Source organism: Pipistrellus hanaki, assembly GCF_964339955.1.
Source record: "Pipistrellus hanaki genome assembly, chromosome: 8".
In the NCBI taxonomy this organism is placed as follows: Eukaryota; Metazoa; Chordata; class Mammalia; order Chiroptera; family Vespertilionidae; genus Pipistrellus; species Pipistrellus hanaki.
Genome location: NC_140510.1, coordinates 31741529 through 31768340, shown reverse-complemented (window position 1 = coordinate 31768340; position 26812 = coordinate 31741529). Strand labels below are relative to the sequence as shown.

The following is a 26812-nucleotide window of genomic DNA, read 5'->3' as shown; positions in this document are numbered from 1 at the left end:
CTCTATGTATCTATACCTTATAGGTATATATTTAGAGTGGGTCTACTATAGTATTTTTCTTAGTTATCTGACAAAGAATGTTGAAGAAGCTACCCAAGTTGGGGTTGGGGGAGTGATTAGAAGAGATAGAGAGAAGAAAAATTAATTTTGTTTCTTGCACATACCTTTGTAATAGAAGAGTACATTCTTTTGCAATAGAAGAGCCTTTTAGAGCCAAGGTTGGGAAGGGCAAGGAGAGGAAGACAGTGAAAATAGATCCACTGCAACATCCACTCGGAAAAGAATCGAATCCTTAAGCCATGGGTTTGTATATATAGTTATGCATATATGTATGTCTATATGTACATACACAAATACAACCATATTAGTGTAGTAAAAAGTTAGTACTTTTAGAAACATCATTAAATCATTTATTCAGTAACAACACTTAGCAGACAACAGAAACAGACTGTACATATTCATTTCACATTTAGCCTGAATAAGTTTTACTTACTTATATTGCTTTCCTAAATATAAGTTTTTCTATGGATAGGGCAAACAGCATTTTTAATAGTCCATCTTTTAAAAATTGAAATGACTTTCTAAATACAAATTTAGAAAATGGGAATTAAGGCTTAATTACTATACAAACAAAAACAATTATAGAAGAACATTTAAATAGGAAAATTATAAAACTATATATAGAAAATTATATATACACTGTATCAAAATACCTTTTCTATTTTTGGTGACTATATTTTTTTGAGATAAAAAAAACGAGTTCAAACATTTCTAATATAAAAATGCTAGGTTAATTTTTTAAGTTTTTATTGGTTACAATGATATAAAATGTATCATTTAAAGTTCCCCTAGTTATTAAGTGCTTGCTAGCAGGATTGATATTTATTAAAACCAAAATAAATCAGTTCTGTTCAAGTAACCATATATACACCAGGAAAAAAATTTGGAATTGTGGAAACAGAAAAGTGAACAGCTTCAAATTTCTCACTTTTTTAATGGCTTATATAAGTTACCTTTTATCAGACTTTTTTTGTTAAAAAGTTTACTTAATTTTAAACTAAGGTCAATATGCTTTTTATTTTATTTTTTTTTTGCTTAAAGACAGAATACTTTATGCCTGGAGTGGCTCAGTGGTTGAGCAAAGACCCATGCACTAAGAGGTCACAGGTTTGATTCCTGGTCAGGGTACATGCCCAAGTTAGCTGGCTTGATCTGCATTCGGGGGCATGCAGGGAGCAAGCTCTTCAATTTTGATGTTTTTGTCTCATTGATGCTTCTATCTCTCTCCCTCTCCCACTCTCTCTAAAATTAATAAAATAAGCCATATTTAAAAATGGTAGGTATTAAGTTTGGACCAGCTAAAGAATAACATTTATATTTGTCTAGATGTAATAATTTTTAAAGCATACAAATTTAATATGTGGTAGAAAATATGTAAATAAAAACACACAAGAAACTATGCACCATTAAAATATATAAATGCACCATCTATTCATTATATGAATATAAAAAAAACACACAACCAAATATTCTGATTTAAAAGTAGCTTCTATAAAATGTCAAAGTTGTGGGCACTGTTTGCTTTCCTGACATAATAATTAAGATACTTCTATCTCGAACAGTATTATCAGCATTTCTTAGAATGGAAAGATATATGCTGTATTCAAGTTTTCCAGTTTGATTACCATTAAAATGCTTTCTACAGCTTAGAAAAATAACACACACAAAAGTGATAAGGTAAACATCTTATAATTTTAAGAAACTACTTGAAACTTAATATTTAGATAACCCAGTGTCTAAACTCTAGAACGATGCTTAAGAAGGTCTTCCATGATGATGATATGGCAGACATCTGATGAACAGCAGGCTTCTTGGTCTTCTGAGTAGGCAATGATGTTCTTCCCTGGTACTACAAAGCAATCTTGACTAAGCTTTGCCAAGAATATTGTTTCAGTGTAGGTTTACATGAGGCACCATGCAACAGTAAGAGCAGCTACAATGCCGTTCAAAATTGCCATGCTATAGCCAATGTGGAAAGAATGTCCAGTAAGTTTCCTGAGGGGGGGAAAAAGTGAAAAAGGAAGATGTAATTTGATTTAAGAGAAATACCATCAGTTTATACTAAAAATGCTTATAAACTGGAAATGTGTTGCACATTATTTCACAAATTAAAAAAGAATTCTGGATATCTGCAGGATTAGTGATAGATCTTAAAGTTTCTGTTACAATCTGTCCTGGTCCAAAATTTTTCTATTTTGTTACTTAGAACAAAAATGCCCAGTTTGATACCTATATGTACTTCTTTACTGAACTTCACAGTTACTGTGTGTACCATAACTTAATTCTAAGGTATAACTTTTCTTACATTACAAATGTTTCCTTCATTAATTAGCACTGCGTTTCCCTGCTCTCTGGTTCTTACTCAGAATTTCAAATACATATTATTTCATTTGTCTCATTTTTAGATTATGTGAAAGAACTATTTCTTTGAGCACTAAAACCAGCATTTGTCTTAGAGTGAGTCATAAACCAGATTATGTCTTTTATAGACATTCAGTTCTCAACCTAATAAGTTACCTAATTAAAGTGGTTTACAGTGAATTCTAGGTATCGGCAAAGACACATCTCTTGTTTTATGATTACTAGTAGAGACCTGGTGCATGAAATTTGTGCACAGGGCGGGGGAGAATCCCCTCAGTCCTGTCTGAGCCCTCTTGCAGTCTGGGACCCCTTGGCGGACATCCCTCTAGCAACCCGGGACCCCTCAATCCTTACTGGCAGGCTCCTCACCACTTTGCACACTGCTCTTTAGTGCTGCCTCAGAGGCGGGAGAGGCTCCCACCACCGCCACTGTGCTTGCCAGCCAGAGTGGCACTCCCCCAGTGGGAGCACACTGACCACCAGAGAGTAGCTCCTGTGTTGAGCGTCTGCCCTCTGGTAGTCAGTACACCTCATACCAACCAGTTGTTCCGTAATGGTCACTTAGGCTTTTATTATACAGATTTGTGGCCCAGTGCACAAAATTTGTGTAATGGGTGTGTGTGTCCCTCAGCCCAGCCTGCACCCTCTCCAATCTGGAATCCCTCTCCCAATCCAGGACTGCTGGCTCCTAACCGCTCACCTGCCTGCCTTCCTGATTGCCCCTAAACACTCTGCCTGTCTGCTCACCCCCAACTGCCCCTCCCCCACCAGCCTGCTTGCCCTCAACTGCCCCCCGCCAGCCTAATTACCCCCAACTGTCCCCCACTGCCGGCCTGATCACCCCCAACTGCCCTCCCCTGCTGGCCTGGTTGCCCCCAACTGCCCCCCCCCCCTGCTGGTCTTGTTGCCCCCAACTGCCCTCCTGCTGGCCTGATCACCCCAACTGCCCGCCACTGACAGCATGCTTGCCCCCAACCACCTCTGCCTTGGCCCCACCACCATGACTTTGTCCAGAAGGATGGCAGGAAGGTCTCCTGGTCTAATTAGCATATTACCCTTTTATTAGTATAGATGACTACCAACTATTCTATGTGCACGGATTTTCCCTGATATTTGTTTCCTTTATCTTGCATAAGTTTTACTTATTTTACATTTTCCTTCTTAACATTCCTACCACTAATTGTATTGCATTGTACTCATTGCTTAGCTTAATAAGGATCAGGCATACTGTAAAGAAAAGGTAATGTCTGACTGGTATCAGAGGCAGAACAGAATCCTCTCATATAGGGAAGTACACTGGCAGTACTAAGAGCTAAAAGGCATTAGTAAGAAGGGCTCTGGCCTGACAGTGCTGTCATGTTCATTTCCTCTCATTTTCTAAGGATAGGTTAAAGCCAGGGAGGTACTCAGCTCTGAATTCACATTTGAAGTGCACTTCACTGTAATGATTCCAGTCCCACAAAATTTGTGGCAAAGAATCAAGAAGATACACTCTTCATAGAACCTCTGGCTTTCACCTGAGACCACAGAAGATCCTGATGTTTTCTGATGGTTCCCTGTTCTGTTTCATGGGAGTTAATATTTACCCTCTCAACTTAACCTTACCACCTAGGGGACCAGTTTAATGTGCTTCTCTTGCCATTAAGGGTTAAATTTACTCAGGGGTACTACCTACTATTTGGCAAAAAAGGTGTACTAAATGCTTTGCTCCTTAGAGAAATTCCTCAAACATGTATTGGTTAGTGAACAGAAACCTAATAAAATTAACTATCATATTATCATTCATTGTAAAAAACAAACAAAAACCACTAATGACCCGAGAACATTTAAATTCATACTAACAAAATAAAGTTAATCATGGAACAGAATTTTAGGATTTACTTGTTCTCTTTTGCTAGTTTGTGACCCTACACTCCCATAAAAATAAGAAAACCTCTAGCCGAATCCGGATTAGCTCAGTGGATAGAGCATCGGTCTGCGGACTGAGGGGTCCCAGGTTCGATTCCGGTCAAGGGCATGTACATCGGTTGCAGGCACATCCCCAGTGGGGGGTGTGCAAGAGGCAGCTGGTTGATGTTTCTCTCTCATCGACGTTTCTAGCTTTCTACCTCTCTCCCTTCCTCTCTGTGTTAAATCAATAAAATATATTTAAAAAAGAAAAAAAAAAGAAAAAAAAAAGAAAACCTCTAAAGTACAGTGTACTAAATTTTAGGAAATTATAACTACAATGTTAATATAATTGAATTTCACGGATATGTAGATGCTCAATTGCTCAGTGACCCTCCCACAGTCCTTCCCCCTGGACTGGGCGAAAAAGGGCGATCAGGGCAGGCAGCCAACCTCTCAGTCCCTCTCCACCAGACTGGGCAAGACGGCCCTGATTGCCAGCCAGGCCGAGGCACCCCACTTGTGCACAAATTCTCTATTGCATTGGGCCCCTAGTGAAATATAACTTAGTGACACACACACAAAAAAAGTCCTGATAAATGCTACAACATAAATGAATCTTGAAAATAGTATGCTAATTAAAAGAAGCTAAAAAAACACATTTTGGGGATTTGCATGATTTCATTTATATGAAATCCATAGACAAAAAAATAGACAAGAGTTTCCTAGGACTGAATATTGTTCAATAAGAATAAAATATATTGGAAAATTAGTGTTGTAAAGGCAGGCTTATGATAATAAACTACTTCCACATCCTAAAAGATTAGTTATAAAAAGGGTACTATTTTGTTCTACTTGTAAAAAAATTTCTTTCTAATAATAATCTTTCAAGTACTTATGTGGTTCCTGGCAAGTGCTCTCTCTCAGGTTATTTCTTATCATTTGCTGTTCTGTGCTTATGGACCTTTGTGCATTTTCAGAAGGCCATACATAATACAGTAAATTAACATAAGCAAAATCCATAGCAAGCAGGTGAAAAGCAAATACTAGCTATATTACTTTATGAAAATAACAAAGAAACCTAGAATAGTTAATATGATTTTCTTACAGTACCTTGTTATATCTATTTAAGTCTCCATTCAAAATAGTAATGAATGCATTTTATAAGACATGCATATAACTTAACCCTACACTTCAAGAAGCTGCAGTGCAGTCATTAATAGTGACAGCAATACAAATGATGGCTCCAGTCCCTAGATAATAAAACGTCATGATACTCAAATATCAAGGCCAAGTTCTTGATCTATCTCTTTGTTAGTGGCTTTTCTCTCCTACTACAATTAGCTATCTGACATCTGTTTCATCAGACCCTGGCAATAAAGAATTTGATTTGACAAAGAGGCAGCTCTCCAAAATCTGTGAAAAAGAGTAGTAGAGTCAATTTACTGACCTCAATGTTAAACCCCCTGTGTTTGGAAAAGGAAGTTCTAATAAATACTAATACCCACTTTTATTGACCTACAAGACATTAATGTCTAAGAACCCACAACACCTTTTCTTAGACAGTACACGAAATTCATGCATGTGGGTATGTGTGTGTCCCTCAGCGCAGCTTGAACTCTCTCCAATCTGGGACCCCTCAAGGGATGTCCGACTGCCATTTAGGCCCAATCCCAGTAGCTCCCAACCACTTGCCTGCCTGGTAGCCCCTAACTGCTTCTGCCTGCCAGCCTGATCACCCCATAACCATTCCCCTGCCAGGCTGATTGATACCTAACTGCTCCCCTGCTGGCCTGGTCACCCCTAACTGCCCTCCCCTGGCGGCCTGGTCCCTCCCAACTACCCTCCTCTGCTGGTCTGATAGCCCACAACTTCCCTCCCCTGCTGGCCATCTTGTATCCACATGGGGGTGGCCATCTTTGACAACATGGGGGCAGCTACCTTGTGTGTTGCAGTGATGGTCAATTTGCATATTACCCTCTTATTATATAGGACTAGAGGCCTGATGCATGAAATTCTTGCAAAAGTAGGCCTGCCTTCCTCCAGCTGCTGGCACTGGCTTTTCTCTGGCATCTGGGACCTGGGCTTCCCTCACAGTCTGGCTTCACCTAAAAGAATGTCTAGTCTAATTAACATATTATACTTTTATTATTATAGATTTTATTTGTACTGTATCTTCTTATTCCCCCAAAATTAAAGTCCTCAATGCACTTTAATAGCAGAAAAATAAACCTATTGCTGAGTAGAAAATAAAATCATAATGCATCAATGCCAAATCCCAAAATTTCCAGAAAATTTCCATTAAATATTCTACTCATTGTCTGCTTCCTTCCTACAATAGTAACAACTCACAAGTGTAATGGAAATTTAAATATTTCAGCATCCGATTATATCCAGAACTCTTTACACAGGAAATAACACATGTAAGAGAATATCAGCTCACATATATTAATTTTCAGTCTATAAAACAGTTACCAAAAACAGTTTACCAAAAAAGCAATTAAAACGAAAAGCAACCATTACCCTTTCTTATTTCCAATTTATTTTGCAGGTTTCAAATAACACTGTAAGGCAATATCATTTTTTATTTTTTATTTTTTTTTTTTTAAATATATTTTATTGATTTTACACAGAGAAGAATTGAGAGGGACAGAGAGTTAGAAACGTCGATGAGAGAGAAACATCGACCAGCCGCCTCTTGCACACCCCCCACAGGGGATGTGCCCGCAACCAAGGTACATGCCCTTGACTGGAATCGAACCCGGGACCCTTCAGTCCGCAGGCCGACGCTCTATCCACTGAGCCAAACCGGTCCCGGCGGCAATATCATTTTTTAAATAAGACGTGTAGAAATTAGTTTAATTCAATTTGAGGTCATGGGTTTTCTGAAATAAGAGTAATTTTATGCTTGTCAAATATTATTTGTGATTGGGAGAAGCAAAAAGGCAGGCAACTCAGAGTGACCCAAACTGAAAAGAACAAAAGCATTAGGAAGGCAGCAAAATTCTGTATTTTTTATTTTAAGCAGGTTTTAGTGAAAAGATACTACCCTTTACCTTACCACATTCCTAGAAATCATAACATATCAATAATTGTAAAGTTTTTCTACATTTGACCATGAATCCATCCTATCTAATAAAGACGTAATATGCAAATTGGCCATCACTTCATTCAAAGATGGTGGCACCCACAGCCAATAAAGAGGGAATATGCAAATTGATGCAACAAAGATGGCTGTGGCCAGATGCTTGCATAGTTGCCATGGCAACGACACTGGCATTCCAACCCACCCTGGCTGCTCCTGGTGTCTGGATAGCGGTGTCTAGGCAGCGCCTAAAGGCAGCAGGCAACAGCCAGAGCAAAGGCCCAGATCCCAACAGCCAAGGAAGGCCTATTCTTGCACAAATCTTCGTGCATCAGACCTCTAGTATCAAATAAGTCATAAATTCAACAACTAATACATTTAAAGCAGATACCAAATTTCAAACTTCTCTAACAATATAATATAGTGAACTTATACTCCTAGTCCCACAATACAGACATTTAACTATCCTTTCCAATATGCCTCATTCTAAGAAATATATAGATATGACTATTCAAGAAGCACCCGAAATACAAATATTAATTCTGAGTTAAAACTAAGAGTAAAGTTAGAATAAAAATGTATTTTTGCTTGATTTGTGATAATTCGAAATGGCTACTTGGTAGATAATATTGAGGGCTTAGGTCTCTGTTAAAAGCTGTTGAGGGAAACTTAAAAAACTCATCTTCAGTTATAAGATTCAGATAATAAATCTCTTAGAACAAAAGTCAACATAAGATTTATGAAGAAATGAGCCATTCTTGGAAATCTACAACACTGAGACTGCAAAACATGTATTTGTACAATAAAAAATATTTAAAATCAGTTTCTCAACAAGTGATTCAATAACTCAGGCTATGGATTAGATATCCAATACACTAGAAATCTTACTTTTATATAACCTTTGACCAGCATAAGGTAAAAATTTGAAATTTTGAGTAGCACTTGATTTTCATAATACAGTTAATGCTCGTTCTTAATAACTTTAAATACAAGGATTAATTTGTTTCCTCCTTGGGAATAAGTCTCTTTGGCTGTTTCCACACAAAATAATAGTCCGATTCCTACAAAGGTAACTTCTTAGCTTCAAAGTTAGAGACGTTTGTGCTGTTAAATTTGAACTTTGATCTAAATAATTGTTCAAGCCAGTAATTAAGATTCTTTTAACTATCACTACCATTGATTGCAATGAAATAAAACCCTTAACTTCTTTTAAAATGTTGGCCCTTGATTTCTGACTCTATATAAAAGTACTATAAGATAGATAAACTTAATGACTTATTTCACTGTTTTTTGGTACTATTGTTACTAAATATTTTGACTCTGAATTACAAAACTAATGAGCTTTCTACACTGTGCTTTTTGCTAGACCCATCACTTACATTACTATTTTTTCTACTAACTTTATTTCCAGACTATAAATTAATATTTTACCTTAGGTAGAACCTATTATAATTATTGACTGTTGTGTTTTGTTTTGTTTTTAGCATACTGAATAACTATAAAGCTGCAGCTAAATCACTGTACCACTAGATGGGGCTTGTGCATAGGCAATGTGAAATGTGGCAGTCTAAAGTGGAGAAGGCTGGTCAAATGAAGAAAACAATGAAGGGGAGAACAAAGACAGTGAGATATTAAGACCAGATTTTGATTGGATTTGGTAAAATTGCACAGGTAAAGTGCTATGTAGCAAAATCTCACAGTGAGTGCCTTTGATTGTTAATAAAACAGTGCTGTTTCAGTTAATGAAATTCCTTCTGCTGTTTCATTTATGTACTTGTTAGGAAAAATAAAGCCTCGAGAACATATTTATCCATACCTAACTTTCTCTGGCACCCTGATCCTGGTCTCCAGAATTTTGAGAAATAAACTGCTGTTGGTTATTAGCCACTTAGTTTATGGTACTTTGTTATGGCAGCCTGAACTAAGGTAGTATAACTTATATAGAAAATATGAAATTTTTAAAACAAAAAAGGATTTTATTTCTATTCTCAACTCCTCTAATGAATTATTGATCCAAATCGCTAATTTCATTAAATGTGTCACCTAATATTTTCTAAGTATCAATAAAGGTCTTTTTTCCCTCTTCCCCTGAGTTTATATTCCTAAAGAAACACAACAAATTGACAGACATAATAAACAGTCTTCTCAATTTTTTTCTACTTCTACTAATTAGTTTGAATTTCAAAAAGAAAAGCCCATGTTTAAAGGAGAGCAAAAGGTTGCTTTTTAAACAAATAAATTAAAACAATTATTTTACTATTCTTATGTTTGATACTGATGAAGCTAGAAATAGGGAATATTTTTAATCCTAATCTTTACTTTAAGATGTGCTAATTATCTTGCCTTTTTTTAGTTTCCAATCAGTTAAGAAAATCCCTATTTAATAAACTATTTTAGAATCTAGCTACTGCCATTTATATTAGATTTCCCTTAAAAATTATGTTGATCCCAATTTCATTTTTTTTTTTTAGTCATCATATATATAATAGCTTTAATGTATTCATTAAAATTTGTCAGCCAACTGAACAGAAACATTTTCTGCCTGCAAAACAAAACTATGTCAAAGGTGTCACGGTCATCATTTTTGGGACTAGGAGAATCAGTGATGATGAGTCCTCTTCAGATATGGGAGGTTGCATTATCTCACTATTCCCTCTAAAATAGTTTTTTTATGTGGTTTGTTAAGTAGCATGCGTACTATGCCACCTAATCAATAAATTTGAGTTTTAATATTTAAACATTTCTCTCAATTCTTTATTGCCAGTAAGGGAATAAAGTCAAACTCTGGTTATTTACCTAAGTACTAGTTTGTGCTGAGAACATTGCTCAGGGCACAGCTTTCAGAAAGGAACTGTTAATTTGAGTTGTAGCAGAAAAATATTTGAAAATAGGACATGGTGTAGTGGGTGAGCACTTGAACAGCAGCAGGGGACCTGGATTCTAGTTGGCGCTGTCACTAACAAGCCATGTTATTCTGGGCAAGTCCCTTTTCTCATCTGTAAAAGGAAGGAGCCGTAGTCCTGAAGTTCTTTGCATTGTGTTATCTCCCCACAAAAAACACAACAAAACAAAACAAAAAAACCCAAACATGTAAGATCTACAAAAGCAGCACTGTCTAACTTGTCTGCCTAGGACTCAGTCTGAGAACAGTTCCTGGTACCTTGCTCATACTCAGGAGATACTCATTGATACTGAAAAATCTATGCTGCACATTGGTCATTAAAACAGCCCCCCCCCCCCCCCATGTATAGTTTTAGCTATTTTTTAAAGATCTTTCATACAACAGGCACTCAACTCTCACTTTTGATTCTCAGAGGAAAGCACACCTTACTTGTTAATACAGAAATGCAGATTTGGAGAAGCCTCCTGGAGTGGGAAAAGAGTTGTCTATGTATTGGAAAACCTGGTTCACTTATTACTGTGTGATTTGGGGCAAGCCATTCCATTTCTCCCTACCTGCAAGGTCAGAGAGCTAAACTGGACCCTTAGAATCCTTCTGGCAGCACAGCTCTGACTGGTCCTGTTCTACCTGTTACATATAACAAATGGGTACTAAGGACAGATGAGTCTATGGGGAAGGAAGTGGGGCTGCAGGGGCATTGGTTCATTAGAAATATCAAGACAGGCAGACTCTCTTTTTATGTGCACCATCTAAAATCCTTTATGAACATTAACTGTGGTGACTATTCCTTCACTGTTATTGGTTCAACAAAGCACATTTATCCTCATACTCACTGTCCTGGGTATGAAAGAAAGCCTGCCACTTACAAGTCCATGAAATGTTTGCATTATTTAAAATGTGCAATTGCGCCCTAGTCGGTTTGGCTCAATTGATAGAGGATCAGCCTGCAGACTAAAGGGTCCTGGGTTCAATTCAGTTCAAGAGCATGTATCTTGGTTGCAGGTTCAATCCCTGTTGGGGCATGTGCAGGAGTCAACCAATTGATGTGTTTCCCTCACATCAATCTTTCTCTGTTTCTCCTCCTCCCTTCCACACACTCTAAAAAAAAAAAATAAATAAAATAAAATACGCAATTGTGGGGATCCTGAGGATTCTGCTATGACTTTTTTTTTTTTTTTTTTTTTAATCACAAATACTAGGTCACTCTATGTAGGGGCCTTTAAAAAAAAGTGACTAGAAAAATATCCCAATAGTGATTCTATCATATTAGCATGACCCTAATTTCTTCAGACAAAAGTCTTTCGGTCCCATTAGTAAGAGCCTATTTGTTCCAGCATTGCTAAGGAAGGGAATTTTTCAGTTCGAGGAATGGAGAGACACACGGTCAGGTCAAATGGCCAGCAAGACTGTAATTATGCTTGAAAAGGCAGTCTTCTGAAGAAGGGTCCAGAAGGATGGAGAGGACCAGGAAGCAGAGGATGAGCTGTGGGCCCTATGGGCTCTTCAGTGGCCCAGCAGGGCTACATTAGGATGGTCTTCTGGGTTTTTACTTCCTGTGGACTTTATAATTCTGCATTTTTGCAGGGGGCATGGTTTGGCCTGTGGGATGGAATACTCATGTAGGATTAACAGTCTGTATTCTATATACACTGACTGGCCAGATTATGATGATCTCTGAACGCATAATAATCTGGCCACTCAGTGTAGACTGACCACAGAGTTGGGATTTAAAAATAAGGTTTTCCATGTATAAGAACTGCATTGTGAGTAGTTAGAAAGAAGCAGAGGACTTACTAGCCAGAGGCTGGGGCCACTATCTCCTGGTCCCTTGACATATCAAGGTTTGCAAGCTTTCCCTTATACGTAAGTACACTGGGTGGCCAGATTATTATGCGTTCAGAGATCATAATAATCTGGCCACTGAATGTATATAAAAGCCTAAGCGACTGCCCCACCATTCTACCGGTACCCATGATGCACAATGACCACTAGGGGCCTGATGCTCAACACAGGAGCTGCCCAACTGCAGTGACTTAGCAGCTGCTGTTCTCAGGTGCACCCAGAACCAGAGGAGAGAGCCTGATTCTGGGGTGTGTCACCCGAGAACCACCCTCTTGCAATCTGGGACCCCTCAGATGTCTGGAGAGCTGGTTTTGGTCCAATCCCCACAGGCCAGGCTGAGGGACTCCACCAGTGCACCAATCCATGCACTGGGCCTCTAGTCAGGATATACTGTTGATGGCAGTGGCCATTGACCCAATTTCAATTTTTAAAATATGCAAAGAATGGAAAGATATAACTCAAAATGTTGGCAGTCACTTTCTCTGATAATGGGCTTTTCCATTATTTTTCTTTTTGTGTTTTGAATTTTCAACAAAGAACTTGTATTAGTCTTACATAGTCAGGAAAAATACTGACATTAACACCAATGCTTATTTTAGGTAATAAAAGAACATAAAACTTGTTATAAAAATATTTTTGTAAAAGTGTGATGTTACAAATTAATATAACAATTCAATTTCTAGAAAATAAAGCTTGAAGATATCAACTGTCTCAAAAGATAGAGAAGTTTTCCTATACAAGCACTCACTCTACTGGTGACTTAGAGAATATACTTACTCTGACATTTCTGAAATAATTGAATTATTTTCCACAAGCACTAGAGGGCAGGATTTTTACTATGAAAGTCAATTTTACCAATCATCACTACATTACATGCTTTTTTCTTGTGTATGGCTTCCATTAATATGTGATAAATTATCTCTATGTTTATTACAGCTGTTTTTGACTGTGCTTCTAATCACATGATAATTTTAACTTAGAGGTTGATTCTCATGAGATATTTAGTAGCTTTTTTATCATATAAAATTAATTTATCCCTACTTATATACTAAAAGGAATTAAAACATTATATACAATGCATATGTAAATACTGTATTTTTAGGACTATATTAAAAATATGTAATAAGTTTCTGATCTGACACTATCTCATATTTAAAGTGAATCACTAATAAATACATTGAAAATTGAGGTCCATCACTACTGCTTCTAATTTTTAAAAAGTGCAAAGATAATTAATTTTTAAGAAATTAGTTCAATGCCCTTACAATCTCAGATGTTTAAGAGAACACTGAAATGCTTTTCTCTAACTCCAAAAGCTTCTAACATCTATGAGGTTTATGAATTCTGGTGGTGATGGAAGAGAAGCTGAGAGGAAAAATGACATTCCAGGAGGTGAGAGTAGCAAGAGTAAAGTCATTGCTTATCAAAAGTTGTTTATTTGGGGTTGTCAAAGTAACCTGACATGTAACTACTAGAGGCCTGGTGCATGAAAATTCATGCACTGGAGGGGAGGGGTCCCTCAGCCCGGCCTGCCCCTCTCACAGTCCAGGAGCCCTCAAGGGCAGGAGGTGACCCGGCAACCAGGGGATGGCGATGCCCCCATCACACCTCTGCTGCTGCCACTGCTGGCAGCTAAAGCCTTGGCCTGCCCTCGTTACGAGCCTTGGGCCGGCCCTGGGCAGCTGGACAGCTGCCATCCGATGCTTGCCTGGGCCTCGGCTGGCCCTGCTTGCCTGAGCCTCAGTCAGTGAGAGGTGCAAGTAGGACCCAAGGTCTGCAGCGGGGCTGAGGGTACTCTGGCAGAAGGCACATGGAGCATCTGGGCCTGGTTGAGGAATGGAGGATACTCTCAATGATGAGTTACAACTTCCAATTTGCTGGACACCACAGTCAGGCTTCAGCTTCAGGGGAGGAAAGAAGGAAGGGGTGGGCAACTCATTGGAGGAGCCTGGGTGAACTGTCAAGTCAGTGGCGGGGGAGGTGGGGTGTGTGCAGGAGGACTTGAGACCTCCAGCAGGGCAGAGGGGACTCCAGCGGCAGGTGTGTGGAGCAGCCGCCATCTTGTGACAGTGTGATGGTAAATTTGCATATTACCTCTTTATAATATAGGATAGTATAAGGAGTGTTAGAGAAAATAGCTGAAGGTGGAAAAGCAGAAAAGGGTCAATTGGGGAAGAACTGTTGTGCTATTCTTGGGATTTAGACTTTATTAACCCTAGATAAGTAGATGGATACTTATCTTTAATACAGACTTGGGATTTTAGTAAGTCTAAGTAAAAAGTGCTTTCTTTCTGAAATCTACACTGTAAGATTTAGCAAATAGCTGGAAATTCAGGGCTAAAATTCAGGGGAGAAGTGAAATATATATGTAAGTAAAAGCAAAAATGAGATTTAAATTTTGTATGACTATGAAGTCTCACGATATTATTTATATTAGACAACAGAACCCTTGTTAAAATAACTGAGGTCAATGGGCAGCAACATAATATACATTTGAATTGAACACTGTATCACTTAGCACAATAAACTTTCCAACTGAATGGTACTCATGATAAATTATGGGATGGAATTGCACTGTTAGGTATACTTTAGTCAATTTAGGTGATTATCTACCTCAAAGACACAAAAAATTTATTGGCAAATGCATGACGTATATTTCATATACTACAAATAAGAGTTTATTAAGATGCTATATATGCACACATACATTCTTTTAAAATGAAGCCAAAATTTTTATATATTTGTAAGACATAAAAAGGAGTTTACTATGAGTAAAATATTCAATTTTACGAATGAAGGCCAGTAAACAATGATTATTAATAATTATAATTAGTATTACATTTCATATTTAGAGCCCCTCATATAAATTTTCTTATTTGATCTCTACAAGCTGTCTATTAAGTGGACTAGAGTAACAGCAACAGCAACTTTAATACTCTGATACAGTATCTTTAACAGAATTTATTTTCTACTCTTCATCCTTCATCCTTCCCCTACCCCAATACCACAATTTGTAGGATAAAGTAGAGGTTTTAGGCATACTTGGAAATTTATACTTAAAACCTGAGCATTTCTGGTATAAATAAAGTAGATTAGAAAACACTGCCTATTGAATTTTCTGAAACTGTTTGAAACAGAAAATAGAGACCACTATGAATGTAATCTGGTCTAGACATATAAATTGTGTTATGCCCTCGCTGGTGCCTTCAGTGGTTAGAGCGTTGGCTCAAGCACTGAAGGGTCGCAGGTTCAATTCCTGGTCAAGGGCACATACCTGGGTTGAGGGTTTGTTCCCTGCCCTGCTCACTCCCCCCCCCCCCCCCCCACTGTTTCCTCCTCCCCATAAGTGTGGGTGCATGAGGCAACCAGTCAATGTGTCTCTCACATCAATGGATATCTGTCTCTCTTTCTCCCTCTCCTTCTACCTCCTCCCTTCCACTCTCTCTGAAAAGCAATGGAAAAAATACACTCTGGTGAGGATTAGCAACAAAATATTAAATTGGGTGCCATAAATGCTTGATAATTGTTACACAAGTTTAAATATGAGGAAAAGCCCAATCCAATTAAGTTGTTATAAGTCTGACCATTTAATAACATTACTGATATTAATTTACCTTCATTCACGAAGTGTTTTAAATAAAATGCCATTGCCGAAGGACAAATAGCCTTCTAAGTTTCTTCTTAGTTCATTTTTTGAATGTCATTTTTTAAAACACCATTGCATTATCTATATATGGAGTTTAAAACACTCCTCCCATTTATCTAAAGGCTGAGCCAAGCTCAAATCTTGTGTCATTGTATTTTACAGGTTCAAGACTGGGAGCTGAACATATTATCTCCCAAATAAACAGCCTCTTGCTTTTAATCGCTTTAGTATTTTCATGAGTTGCAATGTGTTAAAAAGAAACTAAGACATGTATACTTACTTGAACCTGGCAGGTGAAAGTGGAGTAGGAGGAAACATTCCTGGCTCAAAAGAATCAAAGTAAGTCACTGTCCAAGAAAAGCTGCAACAGGAGAACCCAGCAGTCAGGGATATTATAAGAAGAGTCCAGAATCCTTAATGGGAAGAGAGAAGGGGAAAACTTGAATTATTAACACCCAAACAATTAAAATTAAACCAGTATCCTCACATTCAGATAATATGCATTTCTGATCTTTTGGTTTATATATATAAGTGATATAAGAGATTTGAGTTTAGTACAAGTTAACCCATGTAGAAGTTTAAAATTATAAGTCCTATCATTTAATATTTAATTCAATTATAACTTAATATTTGGAAAAGAGTACAAATTCAACTGAAGAGTATAACTTATCTTCAGTTTTATAAAATTCAACTATAGAAAAAAATGGTTAAAATACTTCACTGCTAATATTTTTTTTCACAGCTTGTTGTCTTTTATTACTTTAGCACTAAGTGACTTCTTTCCATACCAATGCACTTTGACACATGAATCAATTTTTGAGTGTCTACTCTTTACAGTTTTCCTATGAACATCATAAATTTAATCTGATTCTTTTACCTTGCTAAGTATATGCACATTAAGTTAACTCCCAATTTATAAATGGGTTGGGATCCTAAATTTTATTTTCAGTTAGATTGAACCTACATTGTCTCAAATCAAGTAGAAACCACGGTGACTATACTGGGAGAATGAAAAGGTCAAAGGGAAAAGGATTAGAAAAGGAGGGGGAATAAACACAAGGAAAACAAAGAATTAATTTAGCCTAAACCAGTTTGGCTCAGTGGATAGAGCGTTGGTTTAGGGACTGAAAGGTCCTGGGTTCTATTCCGGTCAAGGGCATGTATCTTGGTTGCGGGCACATCCCCAGTATGGGGTGTGCAGGAGGCAGCTGATTGATGATTCTCTCTCATCGATGTTTCTAACTCTCTTCCTCTCTGTAAAAAAATCAATAAAATATATATATTTTTAAAAGAATTAATTTGAAGGATTTTAGATACATTCACATCACCTCACTGAGAGTTTACAAAGCCACAATTACTGATAAGTGTGTGTTTCAGGCCTCAGTAGTACAAGGGAGAAGGAAAGGTTAAAAATACTGCAATAGAGAATTACTAAATTTCCTGGCTACACAAAATTGCAAAACCAAAGATGGCTTTATTTTAGCAAGAAGCAGTCAAGAAATATGTATTGTATTACGGACTGCTTGTAAATCATATGAAGCCCAATAACAGAGTGGTAAAAACTGCTAAAAGAAAAACTCAGCTCTTCCGCCATGCTGCCGGCATGAGTGGGACAGCCCATGCTAGCATGGAGATGGCTCTTTTGTTTATTGCATCGGACACGGCTCCCTGGTGGTCCTTGGGGATCATGACTGGAATCCCCAGCCAGGACCATGAGGGACCCCCAATCCGGAGAGCCTGACTGGCCGCTGTAGGTGTGTGTTTGTCTGTGTTTTTGTGTGAGCGCTCTGGAGGGACTGCCCCTCCATCGGGGCTCTTACCTGGGTGTTTACCTGCGTCAGCCATGGTTTGAGTCCAGATTCGAATCTGTAATAAATTCTAGCATGCTTAAAAAAAAAAAAAAAAAAAAAAAAAAAAAAAAAGAAAAACTCAGGGCAATAAGGCATCAGGAAAAACTGTGGCCAACTACTTTTGAAAGATTAACTTTCCTTTCCTCATAGTTCCCTTTCCCTTACCTCCTTTTAAAGATAACAAACTTTTTGTTCACTGCCCCAGGAGGAGGATGTGGCAAAAAGGAGAACTAGCCCTAGTGTCTCTTTTGTTGTGTTGCAGTTAAGGGAACTAGGAGGTTAAGTATAAGCAGTAGTTAAACACAAAATGATTCCAAGAGTAAGCTGACTGAGGTATATTTGTGTAGAACAGGGAGATAGTAGGCTTTATCTACAGGTGATAAAGACTCCCCCATTTGAAGAAAATGGGTTATGTGTGTGGTGTTTGCACTTGTGGGTGTACAACAAGGAGGAGGTAGTGCTGTTGGGGCTTCCTAGCAGCTATCAAAAAAAGGCCACACAACACCGGAAAGAGATTATAGCTACAGTACCTTGACAGATGGGCCCATAGCTACACTTGCCGGTGCCTCTGTCCTGAGTGAATCATCGATCAGCTGCCTCTTGCACACCCCCTACTGGGGATGTGCCTGCAACCCAGGTACATGCCCTTGACCGGAATCAAACCCAGGACCTTTGGCCAGTCCACAGGCTGACGCTCTATCCACTGAGCTAAACCGGTTTCAGCTAAAGTTTTATTTTAAATAAAGGAAAATAATCTTAGTTTAAAAGAGTTTTTTGTGAAAAAATTTAAGTAATTTTTCTACACTGTACTTTATAAGTACAGTGTAGATTGTCACATGGTTGGAAGATGCTACATCTAAAAGGCCATCGTGACCAGAATGCAAGATGTTTTAGCAGTAACTTATTTGGGCAAATGTTTTGAGGACTAGGAAGTACTGCCATCCCAGTATCCTGGAACAGTGTCAGGTAGAGCCATAACTCAACCTAGGACTGGCTAAACAGAACCTCTACAGTAAAGATTTGAGGTACAACCTTCCTGCCAACAAGAAAGACAGGAGATAAAAGTAGAAATAAGATTACTTAGTATACAACTACAACTTAAGGGTGACTACATTGCCAAATAGCTGTTTTATTATTTAGATGAATATCCACCTCTAAAGGGGAGAATACAATTTACATGGTTTAGCCTAAGTTTAGTATCTTACCTTATCTATCTATCTATCTATTTATCTATCTATATCTATATAAAGAGCCAGGGTCTGTAATGTCACAAACAACCGAAGGCTAGACCAAACACCAGAAGTCAGGCCGGCCAGCACTAACTGCTTCGGGTGCCTCATCCACCCAGCACTGACTGCTTCGGGGGCTGCAATCAGGCCTGGAGAGAAAAGCAGGGTCTGAGCACAGTCCCCGTGGCAGTCAGTGCTGGGTCGGCATGGCAGCAGTCAGTCCTGCAATCTGTCAATTAATATCTCTTTGAGAGGAGTTGAAAATATAAAGTACAGTGTAGAAAAATTACTTAAATTTTTTCACAAAAACTCTTTTAAACTAAGATTATTTTCCTTTATTTAAAATGAAACTTTAGCTGAAACCGGTTTAGCTCAGTGGATAGAGCGTCAGCCTGTGGACTGGCCAAAGGTCCTGGGTTTGATTCCGGTCAAGGGCATGTACCTGGGTTGCAGGCACATCCCCAGTAGGGGGTGTGCAAGAGGCAGCTGATCGATGATTCTCTCTCGTCGATGTTTCTAGCTCTCTATCCCTCTCTCTTCCTCTCTGAAAAAAAAAAATAAATAATAATAATAATAAAATAAAAAAATCTTGCTCTCTTAAAAATTAAAAAGAGACAACTTAAAATGAAACTTTATTGTTCAAAGTATTACAGATGTCCCTTTGTTTTAGATGTTTCCCCTTCTTTCCCCCATTGATCTCCTCCACCTTGCACCCACCCCTTCCAGGCCTTGTCTGTGTCCATGAGCTATTCCTATCTAATACATAAAAATATAAAAAGATTTAGAGAAAATAAAATAAAAGATATGCCAGGTAACTATTGAACAGAAGAGCTGAAGTTACTGTAGGAATACTGGATACAGGCTTGAAGACAAAACCCAGCTCATGAAAGAAAGTTAAGTCATTGTAACATAACAAAAGGTTCCTTTCATTAAAGAGATAAGATGGTTCCCAACACTTATACACATAATAGAACAGTGTGAGGGTTCAGAATAAGCCTCACCAAGATATGTCTCAGTGGTATGCAGATTTTTTACCTAAGGGCAATTGTAGCTTTAGGCTTGGCTCAAGTAAAAATTCTGCCCCTCCCTTTAACTACAAAAAAAAAAAAAAAAAAAAAAAAAATTTACAGGCCTTGCTATGTAAGGCTAATATGCAAATCAACCGAACAGCAGAATGACTGGTTGCTATGATATGCACTGACCACCAGGGGGAAGATGCTCAATGCAGGAGCTGTGTGCTCCCACAGGGGGAGTGCTGCTCAGCCAGAAGTGGGGCTCATGGCTGGCTAGCGCAGCAGCAGTGGTGGGAGCCTCTCCTGCCTCCTTAGCAGCACTAAGGATGTCCAACTGATGGCTTAGGCCCCTCCCCATTAGAGAGGGCCTAAGCCATCAGTCGGACATACCCTGTGGGCTCCTGGACTGTGAGAGGGCGCAGTCCAGGCTTAGGGTACCCCCTCCTGAGTGCACAAATTCTGTGCACTGTGCATTGGGCCTCTAGTAATACATAAAAGTCTGTTGAACAAAGATGGTAATTAAGAAAAATTAATTATCTGTTTAGGGACTGCTATTGAATGATGGGGAATTCTAATATCTAAAAATGTCAGAAAGACAAAAATAACATTAAAACAAAATGTGAGGCTCTCTAAAGCCCCTCAAGCTCTTTCACTTATGTGCTTCAATAGAATAACTATAAAATTTAATATAAGAATAATCTTGAGTTTTCAGACATGATTACTAATTATTTCACGATCAAATAAGCTTTATTCTAGAAAAAATATAACTCAATTTTCTCTCTTGGGAGACCCCTAAAAAGGAATGAAAGTAATTGAAATATCAATCTTTACAAATAGAACTTCTCAAAAGTAAATTTAAAAATAAAAAAGGGGTCTAATGAACCCTGATGGCATACAGAGCATTAAAGATTTCAGTCAATTAAGGAACTGATTCAATAGATAAGGACAGGGTCTAAAATTTTGTAAATTCCAAAAAAAAAATCTCAAAGTTTTTGTTGCTGATATGTCAGGTTTGAGAATTGCCAGACCAATGGTTCTCTTAAACTGCAGCATTGGCATCACCTGGAACCATAAATTCTTGGGCCTACTCAATCAGAAGTTGAAGCCCATTAAAATGAATTTTAAGAAGTACTTCTAGATGATTTTGATGCCAGCTGAAATAAACTCTACAGGAATAAAGAAATAGTTTAGTTCCTTCAAATGAGATAGTTTCATCACTTCTTCTCTGTAAATGTGCAGGAGTCATGAAACAGAATAAAATGGGCAGCTTGAAATGGGTGTGGCTGGCAAATGGCACTAATTGGATATCTGTTAAGTCTCCAAGAGTAGGATGATTTAAACTATTTATCCTCAGGTTGGGGAGAAGTGCAAACCATTTACTATTAAAGTGTCCTTGGTTTAGGGAAGATAGGATTTAGTAGGTGGCAACAAATTGCTCTATAACTATGTTACCCTATTCCACTTGTCCTGGAATTTTCCTAACTTCTTACCATGCTATAACATATCCAGAAGATAGTAGGCACCAAGTAATAACAATTCCTATAATTTTTTTTTTCTAAAGCAGCTTTTTCTCCACTTTAATCTCGCAAACCAAAAAGGTACTATCAGACACATTCTGATTGACTAATAAATATAAAGAAGCAAGATGAGTCCTCCTTTGACTATGGAGGCCAAAGGTTAAGTTTAAGAAAATTCAGTTTTTACTATTGCTTACCAGGCTGAGCATTTCTGAAGCTGTTGATTCTGTTTTACTGTGAGACTAGCCACATGCCAGTCCAGACCACTCAAGTGACTGCCTGAGTTGTCCCCCGCAATGAAATCAGCTATGCCAGAAGGGTGTCAGTGTGGGAATCCTCACCAGCACAGAGTTTAAAATGTGGAAGGTATTAATATTTAGCATGGACTTAAATACATGTTGTTACTCTTGTTATTGTCCTCCCTGTTCCCAACCTAAGTCCAAATCTATTCCTACACCTCACTCTTCAAAAAGAAGGTAGAATATATAATCTTCTAACAAAGTATATATTGAATATAAACATAAATCCCTCATTACAGAGATTTTAGCCAGAGTGACTGAATCTGTGGTTGCCAGGATACAAGCTGAAATGAGCAGGTGCAGGGGTCGGGTCGGGAAGCCTCTGGTGCTGTGAAGAAGTGTGTTACAAAGTGGGAGCCTGGGAGTCGCAGTCCATCTGGGGCACACATGTTATTTACATCCTAACCACATAAAAGGCGATGAACAGCCCAAGATGGTTTGCCAACAAATAGAACCTTTTACCATGCAGTAGTCATAATGGCCAAAAATTAAAAATCACATTTATAAAACTATTCTAAGTTAATCAGTTGATTTGAGATCCTGACACAGAAAATCTCAATTTTCAGAATAAATTATTATTCTAAGAATACTAATAAAAAACAGACTTAGAGAAAATATGTAAAAATTGAAAAGAAATTTATGAAATGTGATATAAAAACCAATGTGCATTAAGTGAAAAAACACATTGTTGTATATGATTAGTGCCATAAATTTGGCCAGTAAATAATGAGGAAGAACTGAAACATGATTTTAACTAGATAAACTTAAGTTTATTTTATTAATATCCCTAAAAAACAGGCTTATAATAGAATATGGTTTGTAGGACAATCATAAAAGGAAAACTCTAAGAATGCCACCTAGGGAAGATCAGGGGATATGAGTTCCAAAACCAGCTGAATGTATCACCTCCCTGGCTGGACTACCTCACTACAGTAGTAAAGATGATCAGTATGACAGCCAAATCCTATGAGTGATTAGATCAAGTAACTCCCCAGAGGCGTTGATACCATCCATGAGTCATCATGAACCTTTAAAAAAACAAGTATAAGGGAGAAAGGCTCTTCCTTTCTGTCTACCCACAGCCATCAGATAAGCCAAGATGGGCAGTTATAAGTATAACCAGGAGCTGTGGAGGAAGCTCTCTGATGTAATGCACTTCCTTCTTCGGGGTGTTTCTCCAGATCTCTATGCTCCACAAGGGCCCCGATAGCACTCTCCCTAACCTGGCCCTATGAAGTGCACAGGTTGGGATACAAAGCCATATAACGAATTCATGTGCTCTATGCTGGCCACAAATAAGCTGTTCCTAAGAGTGCAACCTAAGGCAAGCCTGTTGATCAGTTGGTGTTAATTAACTAAAGTTTGCTCAAAGCCTTCAGTCTGTTGTGGAAGAGTGAGTTGAACACCACTGTGGGGCTCTGAGAGTCCTAAATTCTTACTGGGTTGGTGAAGATTCAATATACAAACTTTTTGAGGTTATCCTCATTGATCCATTCCACAAGGCTAACAGAAGGAATTCTGACACCCAATGGATCACCAAACCAGTCCACAAGCACAGGGAGCTGAGAGGGCTGACATCTGTAAGCCACAAGAGTCCTGGCCTTAGATAGGCCACAAGTTCCTCCACATTATTGGTGGTTCTTACCACGCAGCTTGGAGAAGGCTCAATACACTACAGCTCCACCGTTACCTAATGTATGCAATGTAAGTAACGTTTGTAAAATTCTTACCTAATAAACAATTTGGGACAGTAAAAAAACACAAACACAAAAAACCTATAAACAGTGATTCCCATACCATTAGTTAAGATTAGACAATGATCTTCCTATTTTCTACCAAATATTCACTAAGCATACCTAGAAGCAATAGCAGACTAATCAACTAGAAGTGGAACATCAAGCAGAGCATGACAAAGTCCCATTATATTCCTTTTGATACTGAACAAGCCATTCCTTCAGATGGCAAGTGCCATTCATTCTTTTCATAAATGTGAAATCCTGCCAACTTTTAAATACAAAGTTAGAATTCATGGCTAGTCCACAACTGTATCAAGAGCTGACATATCAATAAATGCTATGAAAACCTTCATATTCTTGGCTGTTTTTTACGAGATGAAATAGTATAACAACATACACTGATAAAATGAGTTAATAAATACGTGTTTTCTCATGCAAGAAGTTAAGAAGGATAGAGACAAATTCTCATGGGACATGTAGCAAACTAGTTAGTTTGGAATTTGAAGATAAAGAAGTCCCATTCTGCAAAAATCAGGTAGACTATACTTTGTATCATAATGAGGGTACTGGCCTTGAAGAGATAGATTAAATAGTTTGCTAACATTAGGAGAGGAGGGTGACAAGTGGGATAGGATCTCAACCATTTGCCCCCCAATTCAGAGTGATTATTCAAATAAATTATAGCAAATAGAATAAATATGCCAGACAGGTAAAGTTCTGAACTCTTTAAAATCATTTGTGCGGAGAGAAATAAATACAATATAAATACCCCTTGAATTTTTCACTAGAAAAATGCATTATAGCATTCAACAGACATTCTATAGAAACTCAGGTCCGAGACTTTCCTAGTTATAACTGAACTGTGCAAGTATGCCTAATGCTTCTTACATTTGTTTAAACCTAAATTTCTCCTGAGGTTTGCTTAACATGGTATCTTTGCTAACTTTGTGAGGAAGTTATTTTTCCTTGTTTGTAATTCCTGGGAAGAGGTATAGGGAGACTTGTCCAGCACATAATTAGAAAACATTAAGCATTCTCTGGACTTTGTCACATACAGTTCTGTTCAAAATGTATTCCTAGTGTGTGTATGGTCAAAGGGGTATATATACATATAATTGTCAAGTAACAATGAAGTACATACCTAATAGCCCCGTGTCTATCTCATCTTCATTCTTCAAATTCTCAGCATGTAACTCTGCAAATACAAAATTGGGCTTGGGTAAGAAAGGAAGACACCATTGAGTTGTAGAGTGTGCTGTAGCGTCATAAACAATTGGTTTCAAACTGATTCCATTTAGTAGCTATGTGACTTTCTATAAGCAGGTAAGAGTCAACTGCCATATATGTACAATGGGAATGCTTATTCCCTAGGGTGTTTGTGAAAGCATTTCATGTAATGCAAATAAATGAGGCACCCTAGTTTTTAAATTCAGTTTCTTTCTCCATTCTCTGAAATATGCACAACGCAGTCTTCTGCAATGGACTTCCAGGTTCTGTGATTTTATGATAAAAAGGCAATCTCTCAGAGCAAAAGAGATAAGAGTACCTACAACACGCAGCGTAGAATAAACCTCAAACTGCATTGAAAAGAAGGGAGTAATGAGAGTGATAGAGGGAGTGATATGGCACACATGTATTTAACATCAAGAGTTTACAAAAAAATTGTCATTGTATGAATAGGTAAAACTTGCCCATTTGTTTCCTTTGAACATTAAGCATGGTAAGCTGTTAGATGCCATTTGCAGCCCATTAGTGGCTTGGAAGTAATGAGGAAAAATAAAAACTGTAATTAAATAGATTTAATTCGATTTAGTGAACTAAAATAAATACTTGAGTGTGTTGGGTTTGTTTCATACATTAAAGGTAAAAAGCCTGTCAGTAACTTTGCCAAAGTCACACAGGAGTGAAAACTGAGATTTAATCTCGGGTCTGATTCTTTCCACTGTAACCACATAACACATCCGTGTAGAGTTCAGAAAACTTTTCAAGGCACATCTTCTAGTCAAATCTGGCCCTATGTCAAAGTCAGACACGGGAAAAGAAAACTATTAATCAGAGAAAGTAGACTAGCTCCTGCAACAAAACGAGATGGCTACAAAACCGAGAGGGACTACATATTTAACCAATGAAAGTAGCAGTTTGGGCGGTGGGATCAAATCCCCGTCCTTCGGGAACTCGGTGGATAGCACATCTTCAATCACGTGTACGTTAGTCTCTGAGCTCGCATGGCCTATTTTACACACACTTTTCACCGTCTTTTAACGGTTGTTAAAAGTGTTCATTGACGCCAAGATATTGGTTAACTCGAGATCCTTTTTTTAAAAACGGACTCGGACCACCCACTTGCAGGAACAGGGAGGGGAAAGGGAGGACAAAGAAAGGCGCAGCCCGGGGTTCTGGGTGGAACTGGCTGCCCGCTGCCCGGCCTGGCCTTTCGTGGAGAAGACGGTGGTGAAGGTGAGAGACTCAACTTGATTCGGGACAGATTCGCCAGGGCCCAGCCTTCGGTACCTTTCACGATCAGGTAGGCGATGGCGAGAAGGAAAGCGAGCAGGACGGCGAACAGCAGCGAACAGAGAATGGAGAGGACCTGGACCGGCCACCGGCGGGCCTGCGCCCGGCCGCGCGCCTCCGCCGGGAAGAAGCCGTTGCGTTTATCGGGCAGAACCGGGGAGCCATCCTGCTCCGGCGGGAGCAGCGCGCCCTTCCTGGGCGCCGACGACGCCCCCGCCGACAATTCCGCCCGTAGGTCGCGGGCTACCTGGTCGAATACCTCCTCGTCGTCTTCCCCTTCACCCCAACTGTCCCCCTGAGTAAAGGCGGACACCCTCGGCCGAGCGAAAGGGACTGGGGTACCGCGGCGACGGCGCTGCAGAGAGGCGCGCTTCGCGCTCTCCACGAACGACATGGCGGGAAACACCCAGAGCCGCGCCGAGCCCGGGCATCTCCCACCCGCCCCGCCCCCAGCACGCAGCAGCCAATGAGCGGCCGGGTCTCCCCGCGGCCGGCACCATCCGGCCCCGGCGCGCAGGGGTGCGCAGGAGGAGTGCGAGGTGGGGCTGGGGAGTTGCCGCGGGGCTCGGGGAGAGATTAGACACCCCCGGACTGGGGCCCTACCCTTCAGGCAGGAGGAGGGAAGGGAAGCCAGGGGCGGCGCCGAGTGAGGCGAGGCGAGGCCTGAGAGAGCAGTCAGGGTCCCTCTCCCTGCGGCTCTTCGTCCCGGCCGGAGGCCTCTGCCGCCGCCGCCGTGTCACCTCCAGGCAAGCGCGGGCACAGTCGGCCCCAAAGCTGCATCTTTCCGAAGCGCGGTCCTAGCGCCCTCCCGTGTGCACCTCTGATTAACATTCCCGAACCTGTCCGCTTTCTCTCTTCCTATCCTATCCTC

General features: G+C 39.2%; 1 protein-coding gene and 1 pseudogene across 2 annotated transcripts; one reads left to right on the top strand and one right to left on the bottom strand.

Moving 5' to 3' along the window:
- Positions 1-387: 387 nt before the first annotated feature.
- On the bottom strand, positions 388-26658 carry ARL6IP6 (ARF like GTPase 6 interacting protein 6). Its single transcript, XM_084893064.1, has 4 exons — positions 25939-26658; positions 24569-24622; positions 16064-16196; positions 388-2055 (listed from the first exon to the last, which is right to left on the bottom strand). Exons 1-4 carry the CDS (start codon positions 26333-26335, stop codon positions 1962-1964), a joined length of 678 nt encoding a protein of 225 aa, XP_084749190.1. The 5' UTR covers positions 26336-26658; the 3' UTR covers positions 388-1961.
- On the top strand, positions 22791-23399 carry LOC311626881 (large ribosomal subunit protein eL15-like; annotated as a pseudogene). Its single transcript has one exon. The product of its transcript is annotated as a large ribosomal subunit protein eL15-like (transcript).
- Positions 26659-26812: the final 154 nt, after the last annotated feature.

Coding starts and splice junctions, on each gene's coding strand:
- ARL6IP6 (XM_084893064.1), bottom strand. CDS start 26,335: ATGTCGTTCGTGGAGAGCGCGAAGCGCGCCTCTCTGCAGCGCCGTCGC. Junction 24,623..25,938: donor CGCCTACCTGATCGTGAAAG/GTACCGAAGGCT, acceptor TTGTATTTGCAG/AGTTACATGCTGAGAATTTG. Junction 16,197..24,568: donor GATAGACACGGGGCTATTAG/GTATGTACTTCA, acceptor CTTCCCATTAAG/GATTCTGGACTCTTCTTATA.